At 43.6% G+C, this 26,115-nt stretch overlaps 1 protein-coding gene across 1 annotated transcript in view; it reads left to right on the top strand.

Moving 5' to 3' along the window:
* The window catches only part of LOC145344374 (leucine-rich repeat-containing G-protein coupled receptor 5-like), a 156,702-nt gene that overhangs the window by 76,715 nt on the left and 53,872 nt on the right, over positions 1-26,115 (top strand). The window contains exons 3-4 of the mRNA XM_080191500.1: positions 3,190-3,261; positions 11,022-11,093. Of these exons, the coding sequence (XP_080047626.1) occupies positions 3,190-3,261; positions 11,022-11,093 (144 nt within the window). The remainder of the gene's footprint in view (positions 1-3,189; positions 3,262-11,021; positions 11,094-26,115) is intronic.

Raw genomic sequence — 26,115 nt, 5'->3', positions numbered from 1 at the left:
GAACTGTCTTCAATATTTTAAGATGGACATATACATGATGGCTAAGGTGACTGTCAAAGGGGTCAAGTGATGTCTGCTTATTCAACAAGGGCTGTCTCATCTCTTTGAGGAAAACCTGCAACAAGCTGGATATTTGACTTCAGCTGTTTGAACCCACCCAAAATCCAACTCAAAGATGGAAAAGAATTAAGATTAAGGGAAAAGGGTGGCACAGTGGTTAGCACTGCTGCCTCACAGCACCAGGGGTCTGGGTTTGATTCCTGTCTCGGGTCACTGTCTGTGTGGAGTTTGAACATTCTCCTTGTGTCTGCATGGGTTTCCTCTAGGTGCTCTGGTTTCCTCCTACAATCCAGGGATGTGTGAGGTAGCTGGATTGGCCATACTAAATTGCCCCTTAGTGTCAGAGGGACTAGCTAGGGTAAATGCATGTAGTTCTTGGGATAGGTCCTGGGTGGGATTGTGGTCGATGCAGGCTCGATGGGTCAGATGGCCTCCTTCTATTCTCTAGCAGACTCACAGTGACTAAGCTCGCACAATAAGCCAAACTGTTAACTATTCTTTTGGTTTAACACTTGTAGGAGTGCACTGTTTTCTTTAATTGTATCTTTCTTGACTGAGTGGTAGATGACTGGCATAGGTTTAGATTTTTGGAGTGAGCGTGTAAATAAACAATCTTTATTTTTAAACTTAGAAAAGTCAACAGCTGATTCTTTAAATTGACCACACACTAAACGGGGACTTAGAAACACATATACCTATGTCTCCAAAGTAACTGCACTGAATTCGGAGGGTAAAAGAATTGGGGATTTCAGTTTATTTCTCCTCCTCTGTCCATCACACAATCATTCATTTGTAAGTTAATGGGGATTGAGTGGTTACTGTGTTATGATCGCTCTGAGGGAGTTGAGATGCAGAGATCAATCTTTTTCCTACTCATCACAGTGAAGATGTTGGAGTTCAGACTGGATCACTTAGTTTGAGGTACAACATATATCTTCCTGCTTCCAAGTAATCAATACCAAGCCGTCACATAGTGGCCTGCATAAACCTTACCCAAATGAGCAAGGGCGCTCCACAGCCAAAATAGATGTTTATGTTTTGTTGGGGAACTGACCCTGCACTGCAGGAATGAAAATAGCTATGACAAGTTACTGAAAGACGTACTTAGGGGACCTCAGCCCAAGAATGAAAGGATTGTCCAAACTGTATAGTCCAGCAATGCAATTTCAACACAAGAGTTCTTCTATTTAATGTAGATTGTAATTTCAAATGCCCCAAAGAAGAAGTTGATGTAATAACCTACCGTTACATGTTGAGCAGATAAACAGCAGTTTCTCTGTGTTCATGGGATGGCACAGTGGCACATGGTTAGTGCTGCTGCCTCACTTCGCCAGGGACCTGGGTTTGATTCCCGGCTTGGGTCGCTGTCTGTGTGGAGTCTGTACATTCTCCTTTGATTTGATTTATTATTGTCACAGGTATTAACATACAGTGAAAAGTGTTGTTTTTTGGGCACTATACAGACAAAACATAGAGAAGGAAACAAGAGGGTGCAGAATTTAGTGTTACAGTCATAGCTAGGGTGCAGAGAAAAATCAACTTAATGTAAGATAAGTCCATTAAAAAATCTGACAGCAGCAAGGAAGAAGCTGTTCTTGAGTCAGTTAGTATGTGACCTCAGATTTTTGTATCATTTTCCCAATGGAAGAAGGTGGAAGAGAGAATGCCCGGTGTGTGTAGAGTTCTTAATTATGCTGGCTGATTTGCCAAGGCAGCAGGAAGTGTAGACAGAGTCAATGGATGAGAGGCTCCCCATGTCTGCGTGAGTTTCCTCCGGGTGCTCCAGTTTCCTCCCACAATCTGAAAAATATGCTGGTTAAGTGCTTTGGCCATGCTAAATTCTTCCTCAGTGTACCTGAACAGGCGCCAGAGTGTGATGTCAAGAGGATTTTCGCTGTAGCTTCATTGCAGCGTAAATGTAAGTCTACTTGCGACACTAATAAATAAATGGTAGCAAAACCATCAAACCTTATAACAATGGATGGGTTCAATCTATATTAATGAATGGTAGAAATATGTTAATTCATTGATCATTCTGTTCTTTGTTTCAACCATTGTGGTTCCTGATATTGCTTTGTAAAACTAAGAATTGTGAAGTCTACAATTCTAATTTCCTTTGCTGACTAAAAAAAGTACAAAATGCAGTTTTGCGAATGCAAAATGCCATGCTTCTTTTTTGCTCTATTTATCAGAAGTGATTATGGAGCAGCACGGTGCACTGTGGTTAGCACTGCTTCCTCATACCACCAGGGACCCGGGTTTGATTCCCGGCTTGGGTCACTGTCTGTGTAGAGTTCGTACATTCAAAGAGAACAAAGAACATCCCAGCACAGGAAACAGGCCCTTCGGCCCAACGAGCCCATGCCGCTGCATCTTCCCACACCTACCCCGCCCTGTGTGTATGTGAGTGGAACCCCTAATGTAGCCAGATTCAGGGGAGAATAGTGTCAATTTGGTACACCAATCAGCTTAAGAGCACATCTTTAGGGTGTGGGAGGAAACCGGAGCGCCCGGAGGAAACTCACGCAACTACAGGGAGAATGCGCAAACTCCCACAGACACAGACCCAAATCCATGTATCTGCACAGCTAGCAGTGATAGTCACTGAGCTATTGCGGTGCCCATCTGCTGGTCCAGGATTAAGCACACACAACGACACAAAGTACTAGGCCACTCCTGGAACCTCCAAGAGCAGCCCACGCACGACCCACCGTGTGCATGCCCCTCGTTTGACAACAAGGTGGACCGACCCTGTGGAATAAAAAGACATTTGCCCCGTGTCTTCTCCAAGTTTCCTCCCACAGTCCAAAGATGCGCAGGTTAGGTGGATTGACCTGTGCTAAGTTGCCCCTTAGTGTCAGGGAAACTAACTTAGGGTAAATGGATGGGGTTATGGAGATAGGGCCTGGGTGGGATTGTGGTCGGTGCAGACTTAATGGGCCGAATGGCCTCTTTCCACATTGTAGGGATTCTATGATTCTATATGACAAAATCTACCGTAAACATTTCCTGACAGCTGCTACTGCTTTTTCATGGAAATCCTTATTTTTCAATATTTTATTGTGTTTCTCAGCTTCTAAATGAATCCCACATGAAGAAAATGTGTTTGATTATTCTTTCACCCCGCAGGCGTCTTGCAGGAAATGACTTGACACACGTTCCCATGGGAGCATTTGCCGGTCTTTACAATCTGAAAGTCCTGTGAGTAAGCTCTTCCTTTATTTGAAACTTTTGCAGTTATGGTAATGAGTTTTTTTTTGTTCATGAAGTGAAGTATTGAACAAAAAAATGTATTTTAGGTCATGCAGGACATTATGTTCAGGTTCATAAGGCATTCACAGTGCTTTAATTAAACTCGGTCATTGGGGAAACTGGGTGGCACGGTGGCGCAGTGGTTAGCACTGCTACCTCACAGCGCCAGGCACCGGGTTCGATCCTCGGCTTGGGTCACTGTCTGTGTTTCTACATCCTTCCCATGTCGATGTGGGTTTCCTCCTGGTGCTCCGGTTTCCTCCCACAGTCCAAAGTTGTGCGTGTTAGGCCATGATTAACTGCCCCTTAGTGTCAGGGAGATTGGCAGGGTAAATACTTGGGGTTATGGGGATAGGGCCTGGGTGGGATTGTGGGCGGTACAGACTTGATGGGCTGAATGGCCTTCTTCTGCACTGTATGGATTCTTTGGTTACCCTAACCAACTGTACCTGAAAGGGTTAGCTGCAAAAATACATGTTCCATTAACAATTTACTACCTTCCACCAAAAATATTTCTGATCCTCACAAAAATTTGGATTGGTACTGTGTGGCACTATCTTGTAGACAGAAATGGACCATTTCAGTTGGTCCATTGGAGATCTTACCCAATAGTTAACATCCCTTCCTGCTAGGGCGGCACGGTAGCACAGTGGTTAGCACTGCTGCTTCACAGCTCCAGGGACCTGGATTCGTTCCCGACTTGGGCCACTGTCTGTGTGGAGTTTGCACATTCTCTTCGTGTCTACGTGGGTTTCCTCCCACAGTCCAAAGATGTGTGGGTTAGGTTGATTGGCCAGGCTAAAATTGCCACTTAGTGTCCTGAGGTGCTTAGGTTAGGGGGATTAGTGAGTAAAATGTGTAGGGATATGGGGATAGGGCCTGGGTGGGATCGTGGTCGGTGCAGACTTAATGCGCCAAAGGGCCTCTTTCTGCGCTGATCTATTGTGTATGGTGAAAAGCTCCAGGTTTGAGTCCCGCCTCAGGACTTTGTGGCCAAGAAGATGCATTCATAATGTAGTCAAACCGGTTGAGTGTGTTAACCTGCAAGTACTCCCAAACACACCAGTGGCTGGTGGTATGAATAGGAGAGACACCTGGTCAACCATGCTTGATGTGGAGTGTCACTCCTCAAACTATAACCCCCTGCCAACAGACAAATGACATTTTCCAGGAATTACTAGCTATGGAAAGAGATAAAAGTCTACCTTAGTACACCACCAGTTGCAGGAATAGAATTGGAATTGGTCTATTTGGCTGGGCCCAAAGGGGTAAACACAAGATAAGGAATGTTCACTTTTAATTTACTGATATTTTCAGGTTTAAGATTATGGAATCATTGAATCCCTACAGTGCAGAAAAGGCCATTCGGCCCATTGAGTCTGCACCAACTCATTGGCAGAGCATCTTACCATGGCCCTCTCCTCTGCCCTATCCCTGTAAACCCACACATTTACCATGGCTAAGGAGCAGCATGGTGGCACAATGGTTAACACTGCTGCCTCACAGCTCCAGGGACCCAGGTTCAATTCCCAGCTTAGGTCACTGTCTCTGTGGAGTTTGCACATTCTCATTGTGTCTGCATGGGTTTCCTCCGGGTGCTCCAGTTTCCTCTCACAGTCCAAAGATGTGCAGGTTAGGTTGATTGGCTATGATAAATTGACCTTTAATGTCGGGGGACTAGCAGCATGCAGCTATGGGGATAGGTGGATGGGATTGTGGTTCGTGCAGTTTCAGTGGGTCAAATGGCCTCCTTCTGCACTGCAGGGATTCTATGTATCTTCAATGTAATCCATCTAACCTATACATCTTGGGACACTGAGGGACAATTTAGCACGGCCAATCCACATCTTTGCACTGTGTTTGGATTATGTTTTGTAATATGATTGAATTAAGACACTGTTGCTTCTTGTCATTTCTAATGCCTGTTAACTGTAATGTCAAGTTTTTATGAGCATTGCCCTCATAAAAATGACCTTCACCTATGAAAAACTGTATTAAAGATTGTTTGAAGGTTAAGAATGTGCCCCTGTTGCTTGAATTGACATTGTATCAGTACTAAGATGCCTATTTTATTTCTTAGAGCCTTTCAAAAAGATATAAAATCTCTAGTTTCATTGTATATGCTTGTAACAATTAGAGGGTAGAACAGTATATTGCATAATAAAGCAGTGAAGTAATGCATTGAATGTGATTGAGCTTGTAATGTCGTGTAATTTGCATAGCCACAAAATGTGAATGTGATTGAGCTCGTAATGTTGTGTAATTTCTTCTACAGAGGCTATGTCAAACTGAGAGAAAACGTTGTAATTTGAGCTCTGTTCATTAATCATCTTCACTCTGCCCATTAAGGAAATGTTTGTTTCGCCTGAATAAAAAGTAATCCATATTGCCCTAGGGACGGAGAAGTTTAGTACACACGCTCCCACGAGAGATATGAAAAATAGGCCTCTGCAAAAACAAATGGTTATTGACAGAGAATGTATTTGGTTCTGCAAAGGAAACGGGGTAAAGGTGCGAAGAGAGTTGTTCATTAGGTGGTGAAGCGGGCTGCACTTTGGCAACCCCCGTTCAGACTTTGCGTGACTTTGGAAAAATCCTGGGGCAATATTCCTGACTGTATGATTGCTTGGAACCATCACAACACCGGCTATACTAAGCATTGCATTGATTCCCCCTTGCTGCGAGTAAGTTAAACTTTGTCAGTTTTCAATACAATTCCTGACAAGTGAAAACAAAGGAAATAAAGAGACTTGTGTTTATATAGGGCCATATTTCCACACATACACACATGCCAAAAAATGCCACATACAATTCGTTATCTTGAATTGCAGTAACAGTTGTTATGCTGGTTGATGCAGCAAACATTTGCATACATGACTTTACCCCTCTCTATTACTTTGCCGAAACCAAATACATTCTCTGTCAACAATCAGTTGAAGGAGGAATCTTGGGAAGACCTTTGTAATTGTTGACTGACCATTTTATCGTATTATAGCCAGTGTTGTCAACTCATGGTGAACGAAAACAAAACCATTTGTGGTTAGGGAAGGTAATGCAGAATAAAATCCAATTAATATACAATTAACACTTATGGTACTATTCAAAGAAGATGGAAATCCTGCTAGTGTTGTAGGGCAGCACAGGGGGGACACGGTGGTGCAATGGTTAACACTGCTGCCTCACAATGCCAGGGATCCTGGTTCAATTCCAGCCTTGCATGACTGTCCATGTGGAGTTTGCACATTTTTCCTGTGGCTGCATAGTTTCCCTTGGGTACTCTGGTTTCTTCCCACAGTCCAAAGATGTGCAGGTTAGGTGGATTGGCCATGCTAAATTGCCCTTTGGGGTTCAAAGATGTGTAGGTTTGGGGGTAAATATGTGGGCTTTACAGGGTTAGGGCCTGGGTTGGTGGACTGAATGGCCTCTTTTTGCACTGCAGGGATTCTATGGATTCTATCAAACACCCATGGTAGCATGGTGGCTGAGTGGTTAGCATTGCTGTCTCACAGCGCCAGAGACCCACTTTCAATACCCAGCTTGAGTCACTGTCTGTGTGGAGTTTGCATGTTCTCCCCGTGTCTGCATGGGTTTCCTCCAGATGCTCCGGTTTCCTCTCTCAGTCTGAAATATGTGCTGGTTGGGTGCATTGGCCATACTAAATTCTCCCTCAGTGTACCTGAACAGGCACTGGATTGCTCACAGTAACTTCATTGCAGTGTTAATGTAAGCCTACTTGTGACAATAATAAATAAAGTTAAAGTTTAAAGCACTATACAAATAAGAGGATGGAAAGTCTGTTAATGTCATTGGATAGCACAGAGTTCTGACAGACCTGATTTGACAATGGTGAGAGAATAGCACACCCACCTTGAATTTCCAATTATTATATTGCACACCAATAGGGAGGGAAATTAAAATATATTTTTATGATAACTTATCCCAAGAACACCAAATGAATTTGCTGTAATAATTTAATGATAAATTCTAAAATGCAACGAAACCTTGAGATTGATGGACAGAGTGTTTCTTTATGTGTATACACTTGGAATTCCACACAGTGCCCACCTCTGCATACAATTAACCCCAATTAATAAACAATTAACACCCATGACAGTCTTCAAAGAAGAACACGGGGGTCTTTTGAGTGTCCTAGGATAGCACTATTCTTCAGTCAGGACTAGTGATGAACGCAATGTTGATGAATTTCAGATCTAGTTGACTGCCTAAGTCACGCAGTTTAAGGCCTCCCATTTCACCAACAATTAAATGTGCCAATGACTCAAATGTCAGCAAACTGTCCAAGTTAGAATAACAACGATTAGTGTAGAAATGCAAATCCCCAAGGGTCTCAATGGTGCCAAATGCATTATGAATTTATCCGCATTGACCTGTCTTGGCATGAGTCAGCATCTTCAATAAGATCTTTAGTTCATGCCAGTAACAAGCACATTGGCTACCCTTTAAAAACAATTTTTCAGCAGAGAAAGAGAAGAAACTTGCATTTACGCAGAGCCTCTTGCAGCCTCAAGAAGTACTTTATAGTCAATAAAGTATGTTTGAAGCGTGGGTACTATTGCAATGTACGGAAAAGTAGCAATCATTCTGAGCATAGCAATGAGATAGAATCCCTACAGAGCAGAAGAAGACCATTCAGCTCATCGAGTCTGCGTTGACCACAATCCCACCCAGGTCCTATTCCCATAACCCACATATTTACCCTGCCGATCCCCCCGACACTAAGGTCAATTTATCATGGCCAATCAACCTAACCCACAAACCTTTGAGCTGTGAGAGGAAACCATAGCACCCAGAGGGCCCCGAGCAGACACAGAGAGAATGTGCAAACACCACACAAACTGAGGGCCAGAATTGAACCTGTGTCCCTGGCGTTGTGAGGCAGCAGTGCTAATCACTCTGCCACCGTGCTGCCGTAGATGAATGACTATAATTTGTTTTAATGATGTCAGTCGGGGACAATTATTGAACAGGACACTAGGAAAGCTCCTTTGCTCTTCTTCGAATAGTGCCATGGATGTTAATTGTATATTAATTGGGTTTTATTGTATGCAGGTGGTGGGCATTATGTGTACACATATAAAGGAAGACTTTGTTCTTTTGATTCTAAAGAGTATAGAAAACCACTAATAGAAATTGTGGTGTAGTTGAGTTAGGAGACATATGATCATAGAAACCCTACAGTGCAGAAAGAGGCCATTCGGCCCATCGGGTCTGCACCGACCACAATCCCACCCAGGCCCTATCCCCATATATTACCAACTAATCCCTCTAACCTACACAACCCAGGACACTAAGGGCCAACTTAGCATGGCCAATTAACCTAACCCGCACATCTTTGGACTGTGGGAGGAAACCGGAGCAAACCCACACAGACACAGGGAGAATGTGCAAACTCCACACAGACAGTAACCCAAGCCAGGAATCGAACCCAGGTCCCTAGAGCTGTGAAGCAGCAGTGCTAACCACTGTGCTACCGTGCTGCCCATGATTGTACACTGCTTGTAACATTTCAGTCTGTAAATAAATGTAAGACTGAGTCAAGATTGGTTACAGCCCTATCAATTACCAATTGACTTTCCAATTAGAGCATTGCCAACTTTTATGTACACCTGAATGGACAGCCCAATCAAAGTTTAACACTTTATCTGAAAGACGGCACCACAGAGAGTGTGGCATTCCCTCAGCGCTGACTTGAATATTGACATAGATTATGTGCTTCTGTCTGTGGAATGGTGTAAGTGCAACCATTAAGCTGACATCTGGACTGTATTTAGCATCACTGTTCTGTTTTACTGATTTTAAAAAGAGCTGACACTTTGTTTCTCTCTTCTCAGTCAGCAGACAAGTCAGAGGCTAGCAATGACCCCAAGTGCTTTTGAGTGTGCAAGCACAGATTTCTGACAGATCTAAGTCTGCAGCGATGAGAGAGTAGTACAACCACCTTGAATTCCCAGTTATTAGATTGGACTCCAATAAGATCAGAAGTACTGAGGTCTGCAGTCCCCCTACCAACATTAACAGCTCACCCAACCCAAACACTGGAATAAAATCTTAGCCTTTCCTGCTTTGTGTGTTCTGGTAGCGCAGTGGTGATGCATTTAGCCATTAAGCCATTTATTCTTTTCTTAGTAGTTTGAGTGAGCAGTCCGGGAAAGAAGGATTGGACAATAACATTAGCTTCTATAATCCAATTGTACTGGGGTTGGGGGAGGGCACAGTGGCAAGGGTGGCACAGTGGCCCAGCGGTTAGCACTGCTACTTACAGCGCCAGGGGCCCAGGTTCAATTCCCAGCTTGGGTCACTGTCTGTGTGGAGTTTGCACGTTCTCCCCATGTCTGCACGGGTTTCCTCGAGGTACTCCGGTTTCCTCCCACACCCCAAAGGTATGCGGGTTAGGTTGATTGGCCATGGTAAATTGACCCTAGTGTCAGAGGATTAGCAGGGTAAAGATATGGGGTTATGGGGATAGAGTCTGGGTGGGATTGTGGTCAGTGCAGACTCAATGGGCCCAATGGCCTCCTTCTGCACTGTAGGATTCTATGGTTGACACAGACTGAGAATAGATAGCTGGTATTAATTGATGTAAATTGAAAGGTTGTCTGCAACAGCATCGTAATTTTAAAAATAATTTAGAACTGAAGCGCGTAAAATTACTAATCAGAATGTTGAAATGCCTCACATCTCAATATTTATGAAGGGTATTTCTTGCTGATAATATTGTCAGCTTGAGTAACCTTTGTCTGCCAAATTCCTTTATAACTTGACAATTCAACTAGTTCACAGACCAATGCCATCATACTTAAATGACTTTTACAATGGGTGTTTCTGGTATCCAGTAATTGTCAGCTTAATAATATCTAAACTGCAAAATTTTCTCTTGAAGCTGAAATACCTGCTTGCAAACTACCAGACTGACAAAATAATGTTCAGTTCTGACATCGTCCCGTAACTTAAAAATTGAGAATTGCATCAATGGCAAATGAAGGCACATGTTTTATAAATAACACACCAACCAGTGCTCTCCCTTGGTTCAGTACTGACTCAAACCTGAGAAGGTTTTAAAGTATATTGATTCGTGTCACAAGTAGCCTAACGTTAACACTGCAATGAGGTTACTATGAAAATCCCTTAGTCTCCACACTCCAATGCCTGTTTGGGTACACTGAGGGAGGATTTAGCATGGCCAGTGCACCTAACCAGCATTTCTTGATGCTCCGCTGAACTTCTCAGCACAGCACCAGCATTACTGAGTGAAATCACAATGTTACTTTGCAAGATAATATCAATCGATGAGGGGAATGCCTGTGAGTTTCCTCAGGAATGCCTCAATGAGAAACGTTTTGCTTTTATACAGATGAAAAAATTAGGAGGCATACAGTTGCTGTGATGCCTCTCTTTAGAACGAGATTGCAAGCTTTAACTAATGCCACCATATCGCAAACAGAAACAAGTCCGATACACCCAATTCAACATGATTTTTTTTAATCCTTGTAAACACCAGTTCTTGTGACATCTGTCAGTGAAATATTTTCCATTAATTAATCCTCATAGTCTTGTGCTTTTGGAATCAAAATGTAAACTTGCAACTTTAAACCACAATAAATGAAGTGAATTGGAGCTTGAGGAAACCAGACAGGATCTCAAAGTTTTGATGCTCTGACCAGTTCTCTTTTCTTTTTCCAAATAAACAGCATGTTGCAGAACAACCGCCTGGGGGCAGTTCCCGAAGAGGCGCTACAGAACTTGCAGAGTCTCCAGTCGCTGTAAGTACAGGCTCTAGTACTGAGTGCTGCTGAGCAAATCCATCACAAGAAATGATGGAACAGAAAGTGAGTCAACGACACTGCTCCGACTTTGCCTTGTGATCCCGTTTGGTGTGTGATATCCAAGTTGCAATTTTGCAGCAAAAACAAAACAGCTGTTTCTCCTTTCCTGAGCTGTGTGAAACTTCCTCTTGAAATATTTTCTGCTCCCACTCTTCACTTGTTCACAGGTATTGGCCCTGACTAGTAAAAAGTTAGGGAAGTGAGTTGGATTGAATTAATTATTATTATTGTCACATATGTTGGGATACACTGAAAAGTATTGTTTCTTGCAAGCTATACAGACAAAACATATTGTTCATAGAGTACATTGGGGAGAAGGAAAGGAGAGGGTGCAGAATATAGTGTTGCAGTTACAGAAAGGATGTAGAGGAAGATCAGTTAGTATATGGTACATCCATTCAAAAGTCTGATGGCAGCAAGGGAGAAGCTGTTCTTGATTTTCTGTTCTGATTTTCCCAATGGAAGAAGGTGGAAGAGACTGTGCCTGGGGTGCGTGGGGATCCTTGGTTATGCTGGCTGCTTTCTTGAGGCAGTGGGAAGTGTAGACAGAGTCAATGGATGGGAGGCTGGTTTGTGGAATGAACAGCCTTTTGTAGTTTCTTGTGGTCTTGGTTAGGGCAGGAGCCATACCAAGCTGTGATACATCCAGAAAGGATGCTTCCTATAATGCATCTGTAGAAATTGGTGAGAGTGGTAGCGAACTTGCTGAATTTCCTTACCCTTCTGAGAAAGTAGAGACAATAATGAGCTTTCTTGACTTTAGTATCAGCGTGAGGGACCCATTTCCAAACCACCATTAACACCTCTTTGAAACCAACTGGGAGTGACAGGTTCCCCTCCCTCTCTGTGTGGAATTAGGGTTAGGGAGGGAATTTCAGTGGGACCAAAATCTCAGCAAATGAAGTATAGCAGATGGGAAAAAGTTTAAAGTTTACTTACTAGTCACAAGTAAGTTTACATTAACACTGCAATAAAGTTACTGTGAAAATCCCCTGGTCGCAACATTCCGGTGCCTGTTCGGGTACACTGAGAGAGAATTTGGCATGACCAACGCACCGAACCTGCACATCTTTTGGATTGTGGAAAGAAACTGGAGTACCCGGAGGAAATCCATGCAGACTCAGGGAGAACAGGCAAACTCCACACAGACAGTGACCAAAGCCGGGAATCAAACCCAGGTCCCTGGCGCAGTGAGGCAGCTGTGCTAACCACTGTGGCACCACCCAAGGCTCTCATTCTGAGGCAATATTGCGATGTGGTTCCTCGGATGCCAGCTTGATATTCAGTTCTATTCGAGTCATTCTGACTGGTAAATCTCACTAGATCACATAATCTCTGAAGTTTGTTTAAATAAGGGGAGTAGTGTTCCAATGTGGAATTAGCCTAGAACTGGCTTGAATGGATATGCATTTTTTCCAAAAATACATACATATTTTCTCCCATACTTTTAAATCTTTGAAAGGATTATTCATCGATTTCAGAATAAAGTGTTATGTGGCTCGCCATCAACAAATTTTATGCTTTCCACAAAACACAAGTTGAGATGTTATTTGAAAAGAGGAACAGAGCCAGACAATGTGAAATACCAGCTTTATTTGACCTTTTATGGACTTGATTTATTTCACACGTACTGGTATACAGTGAAAAGTATTGCTTCTTGCAAGGTATACAGACAAAACATATCGTTCATAGAGCACGTTGGGGAGAAGGAAAGGAGAGGGCGCAGAATATAGTGTTGCAGTTACACATAGGCTGAAGAGAAAGATCAGCTTAATGTATGGTAGGTCCATTCAAAAGTCTGATGGCAGCAGGGAAGAAGTTGTTCTTGAGTCGGTTGGTGCATGTTTTCAGATTTTTGTATCTTTCTCCCGATGGAAGAGGGTGAAAGAGAGTATGACAAGGGTGTGTGGGGTCCTTGATTATGCTGGCTGCTTTTTCGAGGCAGTGGGAAGTATAGACGGTGTCAATGGCTGGGAGGCTGGTTTGCATGATGGACTGGGCCAAGTTCACAACAACTTGTAGTTTCTTGTGGTTTTAGTCAGAGCAGGAGCCATACCAAGCTGTAATACATCCGGAATACATAATACATGGTGCATCTGTAAAAGATGGTGAGAGTATTGGCAGTCTTGGCAGCTTTATTTTCCCAGAGTCCTTCACAGTTAAGCAATATTTCTGCTAATTTCATCTCTAACGGCAAAAAATCCTTAAAATTCATGAGACAGAGCCACCCAGAGTGGGACATTTGACTTAGCCACTTGGCCATCTTGGGCAGTGCTTGACCACTGCAAGTGCCGGAATATTCTGTTCGGCATGTCATCTTGGCTCACACTTGCTATACCGGGATCACCATGACCTAAGCTTGTCCACTACTCTGTATGTTCAAACCAATACCCTTGAACTGAGATGTCATTGTGAACCTATCTGACTGGTTTACTAGTTCACAATGCTGCTAATGTTGTCAATATTTACAAAAGAGCAACCCATTCTTAACATTCCATCCTCAACCCAATACTAGCATAACAACAGGTTAACCAGCCAGTCACCTCTTTGGTGGTGGTACAGTGTTATTTTCACTGGACTAGTAATCCAGAGACCCAGAGCAATGCCCCGGGGAGCCGGGTTCGAATCCCACCCCAGCAGACAGCAGAATTCGATTTCAACAAAAATCTAGAATTAAATGCCTAATGATGGCCATGAAACCATTATTGATTGTCGTTAAAAATCCATCCAGTTCACTAATGCCCTTAAGGAAAGGAAATCTGCTGCCCTTACCTGGTCTGGCCTAAGTGTGACATGTCACTCTTGACTGTCGTGGGGCACTGAGTTCAAGGGCAGTGGTGGGTGACACAGTGGCATGATGGTTAACACTGCTGCCTCACAGTGCCAGGGACCCGGGTTCAATTCCGGCCTCGGGTCACTGTCTGTGCGGAGTTTGCACATTCTCCCTGTGTCTGTGTGAGTTTCCCCCAGGTGCTCCAGTTTCCTCCCAAACTCCAAAGACGTGCGGGTTAAGTGGATTGGCCATGCTAAATTGGCCCTTAGTGTCAGGGGGACTAGCTAGAGTAAATGTATGGGGTTATGGGGATGGGGCCTGGGTGGGATCATTGTTGGTGCAGATTTGATGGGCCGAATGGCCTCCTTCTGCACTGTAGGGATGCTATGATCAATTAGGGATGGGCATCAAATGCTGACCTTACCAGCAACACTCACATCCCATGAAAGATTTTGTTTTTAAAAGTACAATGTTTAACTCTTAACTTATCCATACAATAGGTCAATTGCTGTTTACTCTTAGAAACAAGAGTCAAATGTTCTTTGATTATGCTCCTCTGAAGCATCTTGCAATGTTTTAATGTATTATAATTGCAATACAGGTGTGCAATATAGATATTGTTTGTGATTTATGGGACCTTACTGCGTATTTTAAAAAATGGTGGCTGCAATTTTTTACTGTATTATAGTCATTGTGCATTTTAAAACATTTCCAACAGATATAATGAGGTGACTTGTACCTGTACATCTTTCTTTCTCTCTGTACCTTGGGCTTATAAGCCAAGTGCATGTTCACTGTCGATGTTATTTGCAAGGGGAAGAAGATAAAGTAAAGTTTACTTATTAGTCACAAGTAGGCTTACACAAACACCGCAATAAAGTTACTGTGAAAATGCCCTAGTCGCCTGGGCCTGTTCGGTTACACGGAAGGAGAATTTAGGATGGCCAATTCACCTAACCCACATATCTGTAGGAGGAAACTGGAGCACCCAGAGGAAACCCACACAGACACAGGGAGAATGTGCAGACTCCACACAAACAGTGACTCGAGCCGGGAATTGAATCAGGTCCCTGGTGCTGTGAGGCAGCAGTGCTAACCACTGTGCCACCATGATAAAGGATAGGCAAGTGAATAAGGTAATGTTCAGGCTTGATAAAAATTGCAGACAATTCATCAGAGACATGTTATATATAGCTTCACAGTAAGAAGTCTCACAACATCCAGTGATGAAGGAGCAGCGCTTCGAAAGCCAGTGGCTTTTGCTACCAAATAAACCTGTTGGACTTTAACCTGGTGTTGTGAGACTTCTTACTGTGTTTACCCAAGTCCAACACCGGCATCTCCACATCATACGTAGCTTCAGGCATACTTATCCTTGCTGCTGGTAGCTTTAGTGTTTTTGTTGCTATTTAATACATGTCTTCATGCTGTTATCTTTGTTTGAAAGCCTTCTCACGTGAGTGAAATGTGCTGCAAAATTATCACCATTATCTAGATAGTTCCACATCTCCAAACTGACAACATTGTGGCTTGAAGCAACACCATCTATATATGACTGATTAGAAACTAAAAATCTCACCCAAGGTTTGTTGTCATTGGTAAACCTATCTTTCAAATAAAGCATGCAATGTGTCTGCATATCAGTACACAAGAGGATGAGATAAAAAGAGGTAGGGTAAATCCTGTCTCTAGTGCCTGTTTTCTACGTAAAGACATGGGTGAAAGCCAAGCACTAGATTTTCATCACCCAGTGGAGAGGGGATTTGGGTTGCACAATGCTAAGCTTAGGTTTCTTTACCAGGAAAACACTGTCTCTCTTTCTGAACCTGCACTATTTTTGTGTGCTCTTTTTGCAAGTTGGGAAGGCTTTGGTTGCAAAATGCGCGCACAGCTCTTCCGAGGTTAATGTCACCATAGTGAAGATCGTAGGAAATTTGAATTTCCTCCCCCAAGATATTGCACATACCAGTCTGGGTTTTGGGAGGCCAAGAATAATACACATGCTTTCAGAGTTCATGACAACTGGGGAATGGCTACTGAGGAATCTGGAACATTCTTTCAAGAGAGGATTGACAAGTTCAAAGCTCACCAATAGATGTTTTATTATAATGGATATGTGCTTTAAATGCAATGATTGATCAGAGAACGCTGTCCTGCAAAGATAGGTTAACCATTACATTGGCCAGCATTTTGGAAGTACTGACATGCGCTACAGTACTTTTCCCAAAGGAGAAATGCTCTTTAATGCATTCAAAATAAAAAAGAAACGCTGAAAAACTGCCTTGTCATGTTTTGGACTGAGATTTAAATGTTCAAATATCTTTGGCTTTCAAAAAGAAAAATTGGCCTTTTATTTAACATTAAAAGCAACCCAATGGCTTGCTGCACTCCATTGATTGTCAATCTGTTTTGTAATGAAAATGAAAAACCATCTGGTGTTTCAGTTTTAGAGGCTATGGGACTGAAAACTAATGTTTTGGTAGCATGGTTTTTATGTATACTTGGCTGAGCTTCAAAAGTAATGGGATGTTCAGCTCTATTGAGAGAGTTGCATGGGTGTGATTAGTAGCTTTAAGAGGTCGTAAAAGTATAATCTGCCTTTGAGGTGGTTCCTGAATACATGGTTTTTTTTTACACAACTTAGGGATCACTAAAATATAGAGCATCTTTTCTGCAGTTTGTTTTGCAGTCTTAACAACAGTTCTCATTAGATTGTTACAGGTTTTTATTCCACCTGCAGCCATTGCTATTGCATGGCTCCTGAAGACCAGTCATAGTGGCTGCTGGGTAAGTGGCTATGGAGAATACATCGTAGATATGAGGGAGTAAAGTTTAAGGTTTATTAGTGTCACAAGTAGGCTTACATTAACACTGCAATTAAGTCACTGTGAAAATCCTCTAATCGCCACACTCCGGTGGCTGTTCGGGTACACTGAGGGAGAATTTAGCATGGCCAAGCATGGCACCCTAACCAGCACATCTTTCAGACTGTGGGAGGAAATCGGAGCGCCCAGAGCAAACCCACAGGGAGAGAAGGTGCAAACTCTGCACAGACAGGAACCCAAGTTGGGAATTGAAGGTGGGGAGAGGAAATTCCATTGTCTATGTTGGTGCTGCAATAGAGGAGGAAAAGAGCTTAGATTTTTGAAGAGTGAGACACAGAAAGTATCACATCATAAAATATTACAGCACGGGAGGAGGTTATTCACTTCCTTGAGTTCATGCCAACACTCTGTAAAGCAATCCAGCCAATCCCATTCCCCATTCTAACTCTGTAGCTCTGTAAATTTATTTTCCTCAAGTGCCCATCCAATTTCCTTTTGAAGACCATAAGAAATTGGATCAGGAGTAGGCTATTCAGCCCTTCCGCCATTTAATGAGATCATGGCTGATCTAAAAGTCCACTTTCATGCCTTCCCTCCATAACCCTTAATTCCTTAACTGATTAAAACCAATTGCTCTTAGCCTTGAAAATGTTCCAGGACTCTTCCTTCACAGCATTCTGGGGTAAAGAATTCCAAAAATTCACCACTCTCTGAGAAAGAAATTCTTCCTCAAGTCCGTCTTAAAGATGCACCCCCTTATTTTGTGACTATGTCCTCTGGTCCTACACTCTCCCATGAGTGCAAACATCCTCACAAGATTTACTCTGTCTATTCCCTCAAAAAAAATCATTGTTCACCCAGTACCCATGTCAGCAGCCAGTTCCAAATTTATTACCCTCATAAATAACTGTTTTCTGACATCTTACCTGCAACTCTAGCCCAAATCTTAAATCTGTGTCTTTACCATCAGTTGATGGAAGCAGCTTCTACCTTTTCTAAGCCTGGAAACATTCTAGTAAAGCTTTCGAGGTCCTTCCAATTCTTTGTAACATGTGCGACTAAAATGTACGCATCTCTCTAATTTTTTGAACCCTATGCCAATTTGCACGTGGCTCAGGTAATAATTCAGAGATTATCATCTTGGAAGTAATGCCTAGCTCCTCAAACTCCCCATGCAGGTCCTCTTTCCCTGTGCCATTGGTATCTACATGGACCACAAGAATGGGATTCTTCCTGTCTCACCATCCGTTCCTGTCCAGTCCAGATCTCTGAGCTGCTGTTCCTTACTACAGAGAGCAGTGTCAATCCCCCTCACTACTGTCAGCCACGTTGTTGTGGAGCTGGAGTCATGCGTAGGCAGCAGATGGGTTCTCTGCCCAGGGTGGGATTATGAACCCAGGTCTCTGGATTACTAGCCCAGTGGCAATACCGCAGTGCCACCACCTCCCCAGTTGCTGACATAGATGGGATTTGACTGGTCAAATAGTTCACTGGCAATCCCATGTGAAGAAAGGCAAGGTAAAGGAGACTGTCTGATACCAAATCACCCTCCAGGAAAGAGTCAGTGCTTTCAGAGGAGCATAAAGGGAGCCATAAGAGTAAAAAATCTTCACTGTGTTTTGCTTTCAGTTGCATTGATACAATCATTCCAATTTCCACAGAGGTTTCCTTTCAGGTAAATTAGGTTGAACTCTTTAGGCAGAATTTTATCTCGGGTGTCTCTTGTCAAAGTTTATTGTGCAATAGAAAAGTCAGTTCTCCTTGTCTTTGGCCTGTTCATGGTCAAGTTATTCAAGCTATCTTCTGTTCAAAGATAACTCCAGTAAAACAAAGGGTTCGTTGTTGAATTTTTGAACTCTGAGGCACCTTAAACAGAACTTTGTTCTAAATGACAGGATGGCTTCATTTTCTTTTCCCTTTTGTAACCTGAATTCTCTCCCTGTCGAACCAAAGTAAATAAAGCTGCTGGGTACAGGGAATGGTATCCTGTGACCAGACGATGAAGGATATTGGTCAATAGGAGTGCTACAGCAGCTGGGCAACAGGCACTGAGATGGAGATGATAAAGGTAGCACAGAATGTGTATTGCTGGCTAGAATAACTCCTTAGAGAAAGGCTAGACTTCTTTTGTTCACTTTGGAATTGAGTTGAGTGCTGATTAGATAAAGATGTGCTGCGATTTAGTTTCAGGTTGTGTTTAGTTTTATAATGCCACATTTACCAGGTGCCACATTCCACAACTGCCCGGCTGAAATCTGCTGTCTTGGTCACCTCTGTGCAAAAGTCACACCCAGGAGCTTTGCACTAACGCTGGCAAACAAAATCTGCAAGCAGCATGAATTTGCAAACAATGATCCTCGTGGTTTTGTTTTGCACATTGGCCATAAATGAGTAACTGATTTCTCAGACTTTGTAACCCCAGGGTAAAGAATAAAAACGCTGGATCTGTAAAGTAAAAATACTGTCAGAATTTTTGGGAATACAATGTACCCAACAGCCTCTGAAAAGGGAAAGGCAAGGCCAAACGTTTTGGACGGGGACCCTTCGTCAACCTGAATGGGTAGCACAGTAGTTAACACTGCTGCTTCACAGCTCCAGGGACCTGGGTTCGATTCCCGACTTGGGTCACTGTCTGTGTGGAGTTTGCACATTCTCCTTGTGTCTGCATGGGTTTCCTCCGGGTACTCTGGTTTTCTCCCACAGTCCAAAGATGTGCGAGTTAGGTTGATTGGCCCTGGTGAAATTGCCCCTTAGTCCCCTGAGATGCGTAGTTTAGAGGAATTAGCAGGTAAATGTGTAGGGATATGGGGGTAGGGCTTGGGTGGGATTGTAGTTGGTGCAAACTCAATGGGCCAACTGGCCTCTTTCTGCACTGTATGGGTTCTATGGTATTCACTTGCAGACCTGATGGGCCAAATGGCCTCCTTTTGCAGTGTAGGATTTCTATGATTCTGTGAAACATGCTTTGCAATAGCCAAAAATGGATCCTGTCAATTTTGACTTTATCTGTTCATATTGTCAACAAAATCCTGCCATTGGTGGACTTTTCTGTTCTGAAGACTAAATGCGATGGAAGGCTAGGAAGTTGACGTGATTCCAACTCGGCAGTGGGGCAGGATGAACATGTGCGATCTTCTGCTAAAAAGAGCTCAGAAAATCTCACGTTGGATTGGCTCAGCTATTACTTGAAGTTTATTTATTAGTGTCACAAGTAGGCTTACATTAATACTCAATGAAGTTACTGTGAAAATCCCCAAGTCACCACACTCTGGCACTGTTCGGGTACACTGAGGGAGCATTTAGCAGGGTCCACGCACTTAACCAGCCCGTCTTTCGGCCTGCGGGAGGAAACCGGAACACCCGGAGGAAACCAACGCTGACACGGGGAGAATGTGCAGACTCCACAGAGACACTGACCCAAGCTGGGAATCAAAGAACAACCCAGCACGGGAAACAGGCCCTTCAGCCCAACAAGCCCGCGCCGCCGCATCACCCTACACCTATTCTACCCTGCGTATCTACGAATAGAACCCCTGACTTAGCCAGATTCAGGAGAGAATAGTGTCAATTTGGTAAAACCAATCAGCCTAAGAGCACATCTTTGGGGTGTGGGAGGAAACCGGAGCGCCCGGAGGAAACCCGGAGGAAACCCGGAGGAATCGAACCTGGGTCCCTGACACTGAGGCAGCAGTGCTAACCACTGTGCCACTGCGCCACCCATTTGGGACTGCATAGCGTGGAGTTGTTGATGAAGGCTGCTTCAGTTGACCACATAGCTACAGGAGAGTTTGCCAAGGCGCTGGAGGAATACACTGAGGAGGGAGGCTACCAGGCAGAGCAGTTCTTCAATGCGGATGGAAGTGGCCTGTTCCTGGAAGAAAACACCAAATAGGATTTACCTGTGGAAAGAAGAAAGAACAGCTCCTGGTCCGAAAGCAAGAAAGATCAGGCCGACACGACTATTGTGTGCCAGTGCAGCTGGTTTTAAATGTAAATTAATGCTGGTTCGTAGGTGAGAAAATCCGAAAGCTTTTAAAGGGAAAAATAAATCCCATCTGCCAGTGTTTTGGAAGACTATCAGCAATGGCTGGGTTACAGCAGTATTTGAAGACTGGTTTGCCAGTTGCTTTCTGCAAGGTCAGGACTTATCTCAGGGAAAAGCCTACTTCTGACGCAAATAAAAAAAAAATAAAAAATGCTGTACTGGTTGAGAATTGTTTGGAAGCCAATAGAGGGGCACTTCCTACACCATCTTCACCATCATTGTTGACCAATCTCTTCACTACTCTTCATGTGCTGGTACAATTCGAATGCCTGATTTTGAATGATTGGATCCTTAACAGGGCCCTCCATTGATGTTGATGCTCTATCCACACATTTATTCTCAATTTGATTGGCCATGCAAGACTGCCCCTTAGTGTCAGGATAAAATGTGTGGGGTTACAGGGATAGGGCCTGGGTGGGATTGGTGTTGGTGTGGGCTCGATGGGCTGAATAGCCTCCTTTTGCACTGTAGGGATTCTATGATTCTATGATTTCCTTTTAAGCTTGGATTTTTCCTGCTGACTAGTTAACCTGGCAACTGACAACTTAAATACTGGCCCTTATTGTTTTCCTTTGGACTGCCTCATGTGAATTCAGTGACAGAGTACTCTCTGGTGGTCATGGTAGTTCTTACCTCATTTTTCAGTCTGTCTAAGACTGTGACTCTTTGTTCCAACATCATCATTTCTCTTGGACGTTTTCTGCTTTGTTCTGACTGGCTCACTTTTTAGCAAAGTGTTACTTATACTGCAAAACAATGATTGGGAGCTACTGTACTCTATAAATCATTGCAAATCACGTACCATTGGAGATGACACATGAGCAGTGTGCACTATCTACATGGGAAAGACAATTCAGAAGCCTTGTATTTTATGGCCTCTAAATTCTATGTTTCATTTTGGGCACAGATTGGTGAGATTCTCCGGCCTTCCAGCTGTGTGTTTCCTGCCAGCGGGAGGTGGCATGTGGTTTGTTAGCGACAGGATTCTCCAGCCCTGCCGCTATCAATGGGAATTCACTGGGGAAAAATCCTGGAACTCCCTAACCACACTGTGGGCCACGGCAACACATGGACCACGGCAATTCAAAACAATGGTTCACCGCCCATCTACTGAAAGGTAATGAGGGATGGACAATAGATATTGGCCTAGCCAGCGATGCCTACATGCTGTGAACAAATAGCATTTTTTCAATCTCACCTGCAGCTGAGTTACAGTGAATATATTTATATCACTTCATGCATAGAAACTAAACCTTAAGAATTGGGTAGTGAAATAATGTTGCAGCTTGTACCTCTGAATCCAGCTGAAAGGTGCAAAGGTCCTAGATAAAGTGTAGTTAAGTCAGTCCACTTTTATGTTTGTGAATGCCATTCCACAACACGAGGGTAGCCATCACTTGACTGTAGCTGGGTTAATCTTGCATTTAGAATCCATACAGTGCGGAAGGAAGCCATTCGGCCCATCTGCACCGACCACAATCCCACCCAGGCCCTAGTCTGGTAAACCCTCATATTTACCCTGCTAATCCCCCTGACACTAGGGTTAACTTGCCACAGGCAATCAATGTAACCCACACATCTTTGATCAGTCAAGGGGCAATCACACTGATGGTTGATAACAAAAATTGTAAATATCACAGATTGAAGTGCTGAGGGTACAGGACATTACTTGAGGCAATGTGACAGCACCTATTAGTCCAGTGATGGGCCGGTGAATGGGGTGCACGAGTGACCCTCCTTCACCTCAGTGAGTCGCAAGTTTGGAATTGGATTTGTTCACTCACCATGGCCCCAAAAATAATAAATAATAAATAATACACGCCGAATATTTCATAAAGTGTCCTAGAAAATGCTGAACCATTCATACAGCTGTCATCTACTTCAACTGATAAAATCAAAACACTTTGGACACAGAGGGAGCACACAGCTCTCACAGACAATGTTGTGTGCAGTCTGTGTGCACCTTACGGGAGGAGGGAGGGGGCATTCAGGGTGTTGAAGGGGGAGGGAGAATTCGGGGAGTTAGAGCGGAAGGGTGGGGGCAGATGCTCAAAGACCTTTTAGCGTAAATGGGCATTCAGTCGGCATGGACCAGTTTGGGCATTTGTACCATAGATTCTAGGAGGCAGAGAGTGGGGGTCAACGGGTGCTATTCGGATTGGCGGATGGTGACTAGTGGAGTGCCCCAGGGGTCGGTGCTGGGGCCTCAGCTTTTTACCATTTATATAGATGATCTGGAGGAGGGAACCGAGTGTAGGGTGTTGAAATTTGCGGATGACACCAAGATTGGGGGAACGGCAAATTGTGCGGAGGGTGTGGAGAGTCTGCAGAAGGATCTAGATAGGCTGGGCGAATGGGCCAGGAAATGGCAAATGGAATTTAATGTTGGCAAGTGTGAGGTGGTCCACTTTGGAAGGAAGAATGGTAGGAAGGACTATTACTTACGTGGCGAAAAACTGCAGCAGGCGACGGTGCAGAGGGACCTCGGGGTCCTTGTGCATGAGTCGCAAAAACCCAGCTTGCAGGTGCAGCAGGTGGTCAGGAAGGCGAATGGGATGCTGGCCTTCATAGCGAAGGGGATTGAATATAAAAGTAGGGAGGTCTTGCTGCAGCTGTATAGGGCATTGGTGAGGCCGCAGCTGGAGTACTGTGTGCAGTTTTGGGCGCCGCACCTGCGCAAAGATATTTTGGCCTTGGAGGGAGTGCAGAGGAGGTTTACTAGGCTGATACCGGAGTTGAGGGGGTTGAGCTATGAGGAGAGGCTGAATGAACTAGGCTTGTACTCGTTGGAGTTTAGAAGAATGAGGGGAGATCTCATTGAGACGTATAAGATGATGAATGGGATGGATAGGATAGAGGTGGAGAGACTCTTCCCGCTCAAAAAAGACAGTAGGACTAGGGGGCACAGCCTCAAGATAAAGGGGGGGCGTTTTAGAACGGAGTTGAGGAGGAACTTCTTCACTCAAAGGGTGGTGAATCTCTGGAATTCTCTGCCCGTTGAAGTGGTGGAGACTGCCTCGCTAAATATTTTCAAGAAGCGGGTTGATAGGTTTTTGATAAGAGAGGGGATTAAGGGTTATGGGGAGAGGGCCGGAAAGTGGAACTGAGCAGCGACAGATCAGCCATGATCTTATTGAATGGCGGGGCAGGCTCGAAGGGCCAGATGGCCTACTCCTGCTCCTATTTCTTATGTTCTTATGTTCTATGATTCTGTGACTTACCCACAGAACAAAATGTTACGCAGAAAACAAAATACTTTTGAGAAAAATGGGAGGTTGAGTGTTTTAATGAGTACTTCAGGAAAACTGGTAATGTCATTTATTTTTGAAACTCCGCTACTTCCCCCATGTGCTATTAACTCAACTGGCCAAGCAAGTCCCACTGAAACATTTTCTCATTGCAATATATCTTAATACAATGGCCTGTGCAAGATGAAAGTGTAGCTATTCAATCTTTTTTTTAATGTCCTCATAAAATACTTTAATTATGCCATTTGAGTACGAAGTAAATTATTGAGTCTGTGCAGTTTAAATTTCCTGGCCAATTTGTTCCAAGTTTTACATGAGAGTGGAGCATGTGTAATACTTGTCATGGAACACTGAGTCCAATAGGAACTCACTGGGAGTCTGGTCACCTCTCACTTTCGTGGTTAGAAAACAATCGTAAAATCACACACCCGTAGTTTTACTTCAACAACTTAATTGGTCTCTAGGATAATGAGTCAAACAATAAGGAGCAAGGTTTCTTGGAAAAACTATCCATTTTTTAATTAGATGAAGCACGATTGTACTCCCAAGGAAAATGTAAAACCGTAGTTTACGATTGAGTAATCAACAGGGTACATTGTGCAGAATGATGCAATTATGTCATACAATGTTCATACAATGAACAATGGGTTTATTAGGTAAAGTCTATTGCTTGAAGTTTTACAGAAATTAATTTTTCCTGTCCGCTTTGCAAACCAGCGTTTTGCAGCAAAAGCCGTTCTTCATCTATTTAAGGAGACAGCACTTGTTTAATGAGTCCAAAGGAATTTTAAGAATTCATTCTTTAGTCTTTACTTTTTCCTTGTTCTTTTCTCTTTCATTTTGACCTCCTTTCTCATTCATTCAGACTTAGATACATCTCCAGTAGATGCCTGGGCCAAAATTTACATCTTTGAGGCTTGAATTGTGAACCAATTTCCCGATGTCACATTCCCAATTCCTCTTTGGTAGTGCCAGCACACTCTCCTCTCATGGTGGACTGGCAGGGGCCCAGAGGAGGTTCACAAGAATGATTCCTGGGATGATGAGCTTGTTGTATGAGAAGCGGTTGAAGACGCTGGGTCTTTACTCGTTGGAGTTTAGAACAATGAGGGAGGGATCTTATTGAAATTTACAGAATACTGCGAGGCCTGGATAGAGTGGACATGGAGAGGATGTTTCCACTAGTAGGAAAAGCTCGAACCAAGGACCCAACCTCAGGCTAAAGGAATGATATTTTAAAATAGAGATGAGGAGGAATTTCTTCAGCCAGAGTGTGGTGAATCTGTGGAACTCTTTGCCGCAGAAGGCTGTGTAGGCCAGGTCATCGAGTAACTTTGACAGAAATAGGTGGGTTCTTGATTTACAAGGGGATCAGAGGTTATGGGGAAAAGGCAGGAGAATGGGGATGAAAAAAATACCAGCCATGATTGAATGGCAGAGCAGACTCGATGGGCCGAGTGGCCTAATTCTCCTATGTCTTATGGTCTTATGGCTACAGTCAAGGCTGCTGCCTCCTGAAGCAGGGTGGAAATGAAGGCGGGCGTAAGCTGAGGTGGACAGGTTAGGAGTCCCCAATCTCTGCGACATCAGTCCAGTTCTGCAAATGAGTGTTAGACAATTTAGCCCCTACCCCTCAACTTCCTCTCTCCCATCAACCCTTTGTGCTCCACTTTATCTCCAAGCCCCCTATAGCTCTACATTCCCATTCATCCTGCATCCAATATGGACAGAACTCATGAGCCTCTTAATACCATTGGGAAGTCTTTGAGATTTCTTGAGATTGGAAGTCTTGAGATTGGCCTAGTAGGTATGGATATGATCGGCGCAACTTGTGGGCCAAAGGGCCTGATTGTGCTGTAGTGTTCTATGCTCTATATAATCACTCTATTAAAAAAAATTCACTTGTCATCGTGTAGTGTTATATGATATGTGAAGTTGTCAGCACCTTTTGAACTTACCTATCAAATGGTTCCCAATGCCACACTAGCCTTCCCTCATGGTCCGTGACTCCTCTGAGCTGCCATAAACCACGTCTCCTAATAAAACAGGCTTGACTCAATGAAAGTAG

Source organism: Carcharhinus amblyrhynchos, chromosome 6, assembly GCF_965287045.1.
Source record: "Carcharhinus amblyrhynchos chromosome 6, sCarAmb.v2.hapA, whole genome shotgun sequence".
Lineage (NCBI taxonomy): Eukaryota > Metazoa > Chordata > Chondrichthyes > Carcharhiniformes > Carcharhinidae > Carcharhinus > Carcharhinus amblyrhynchos.
This window is presented reverse-complemented; position numbering and strand designations above follow the sequence as displayed.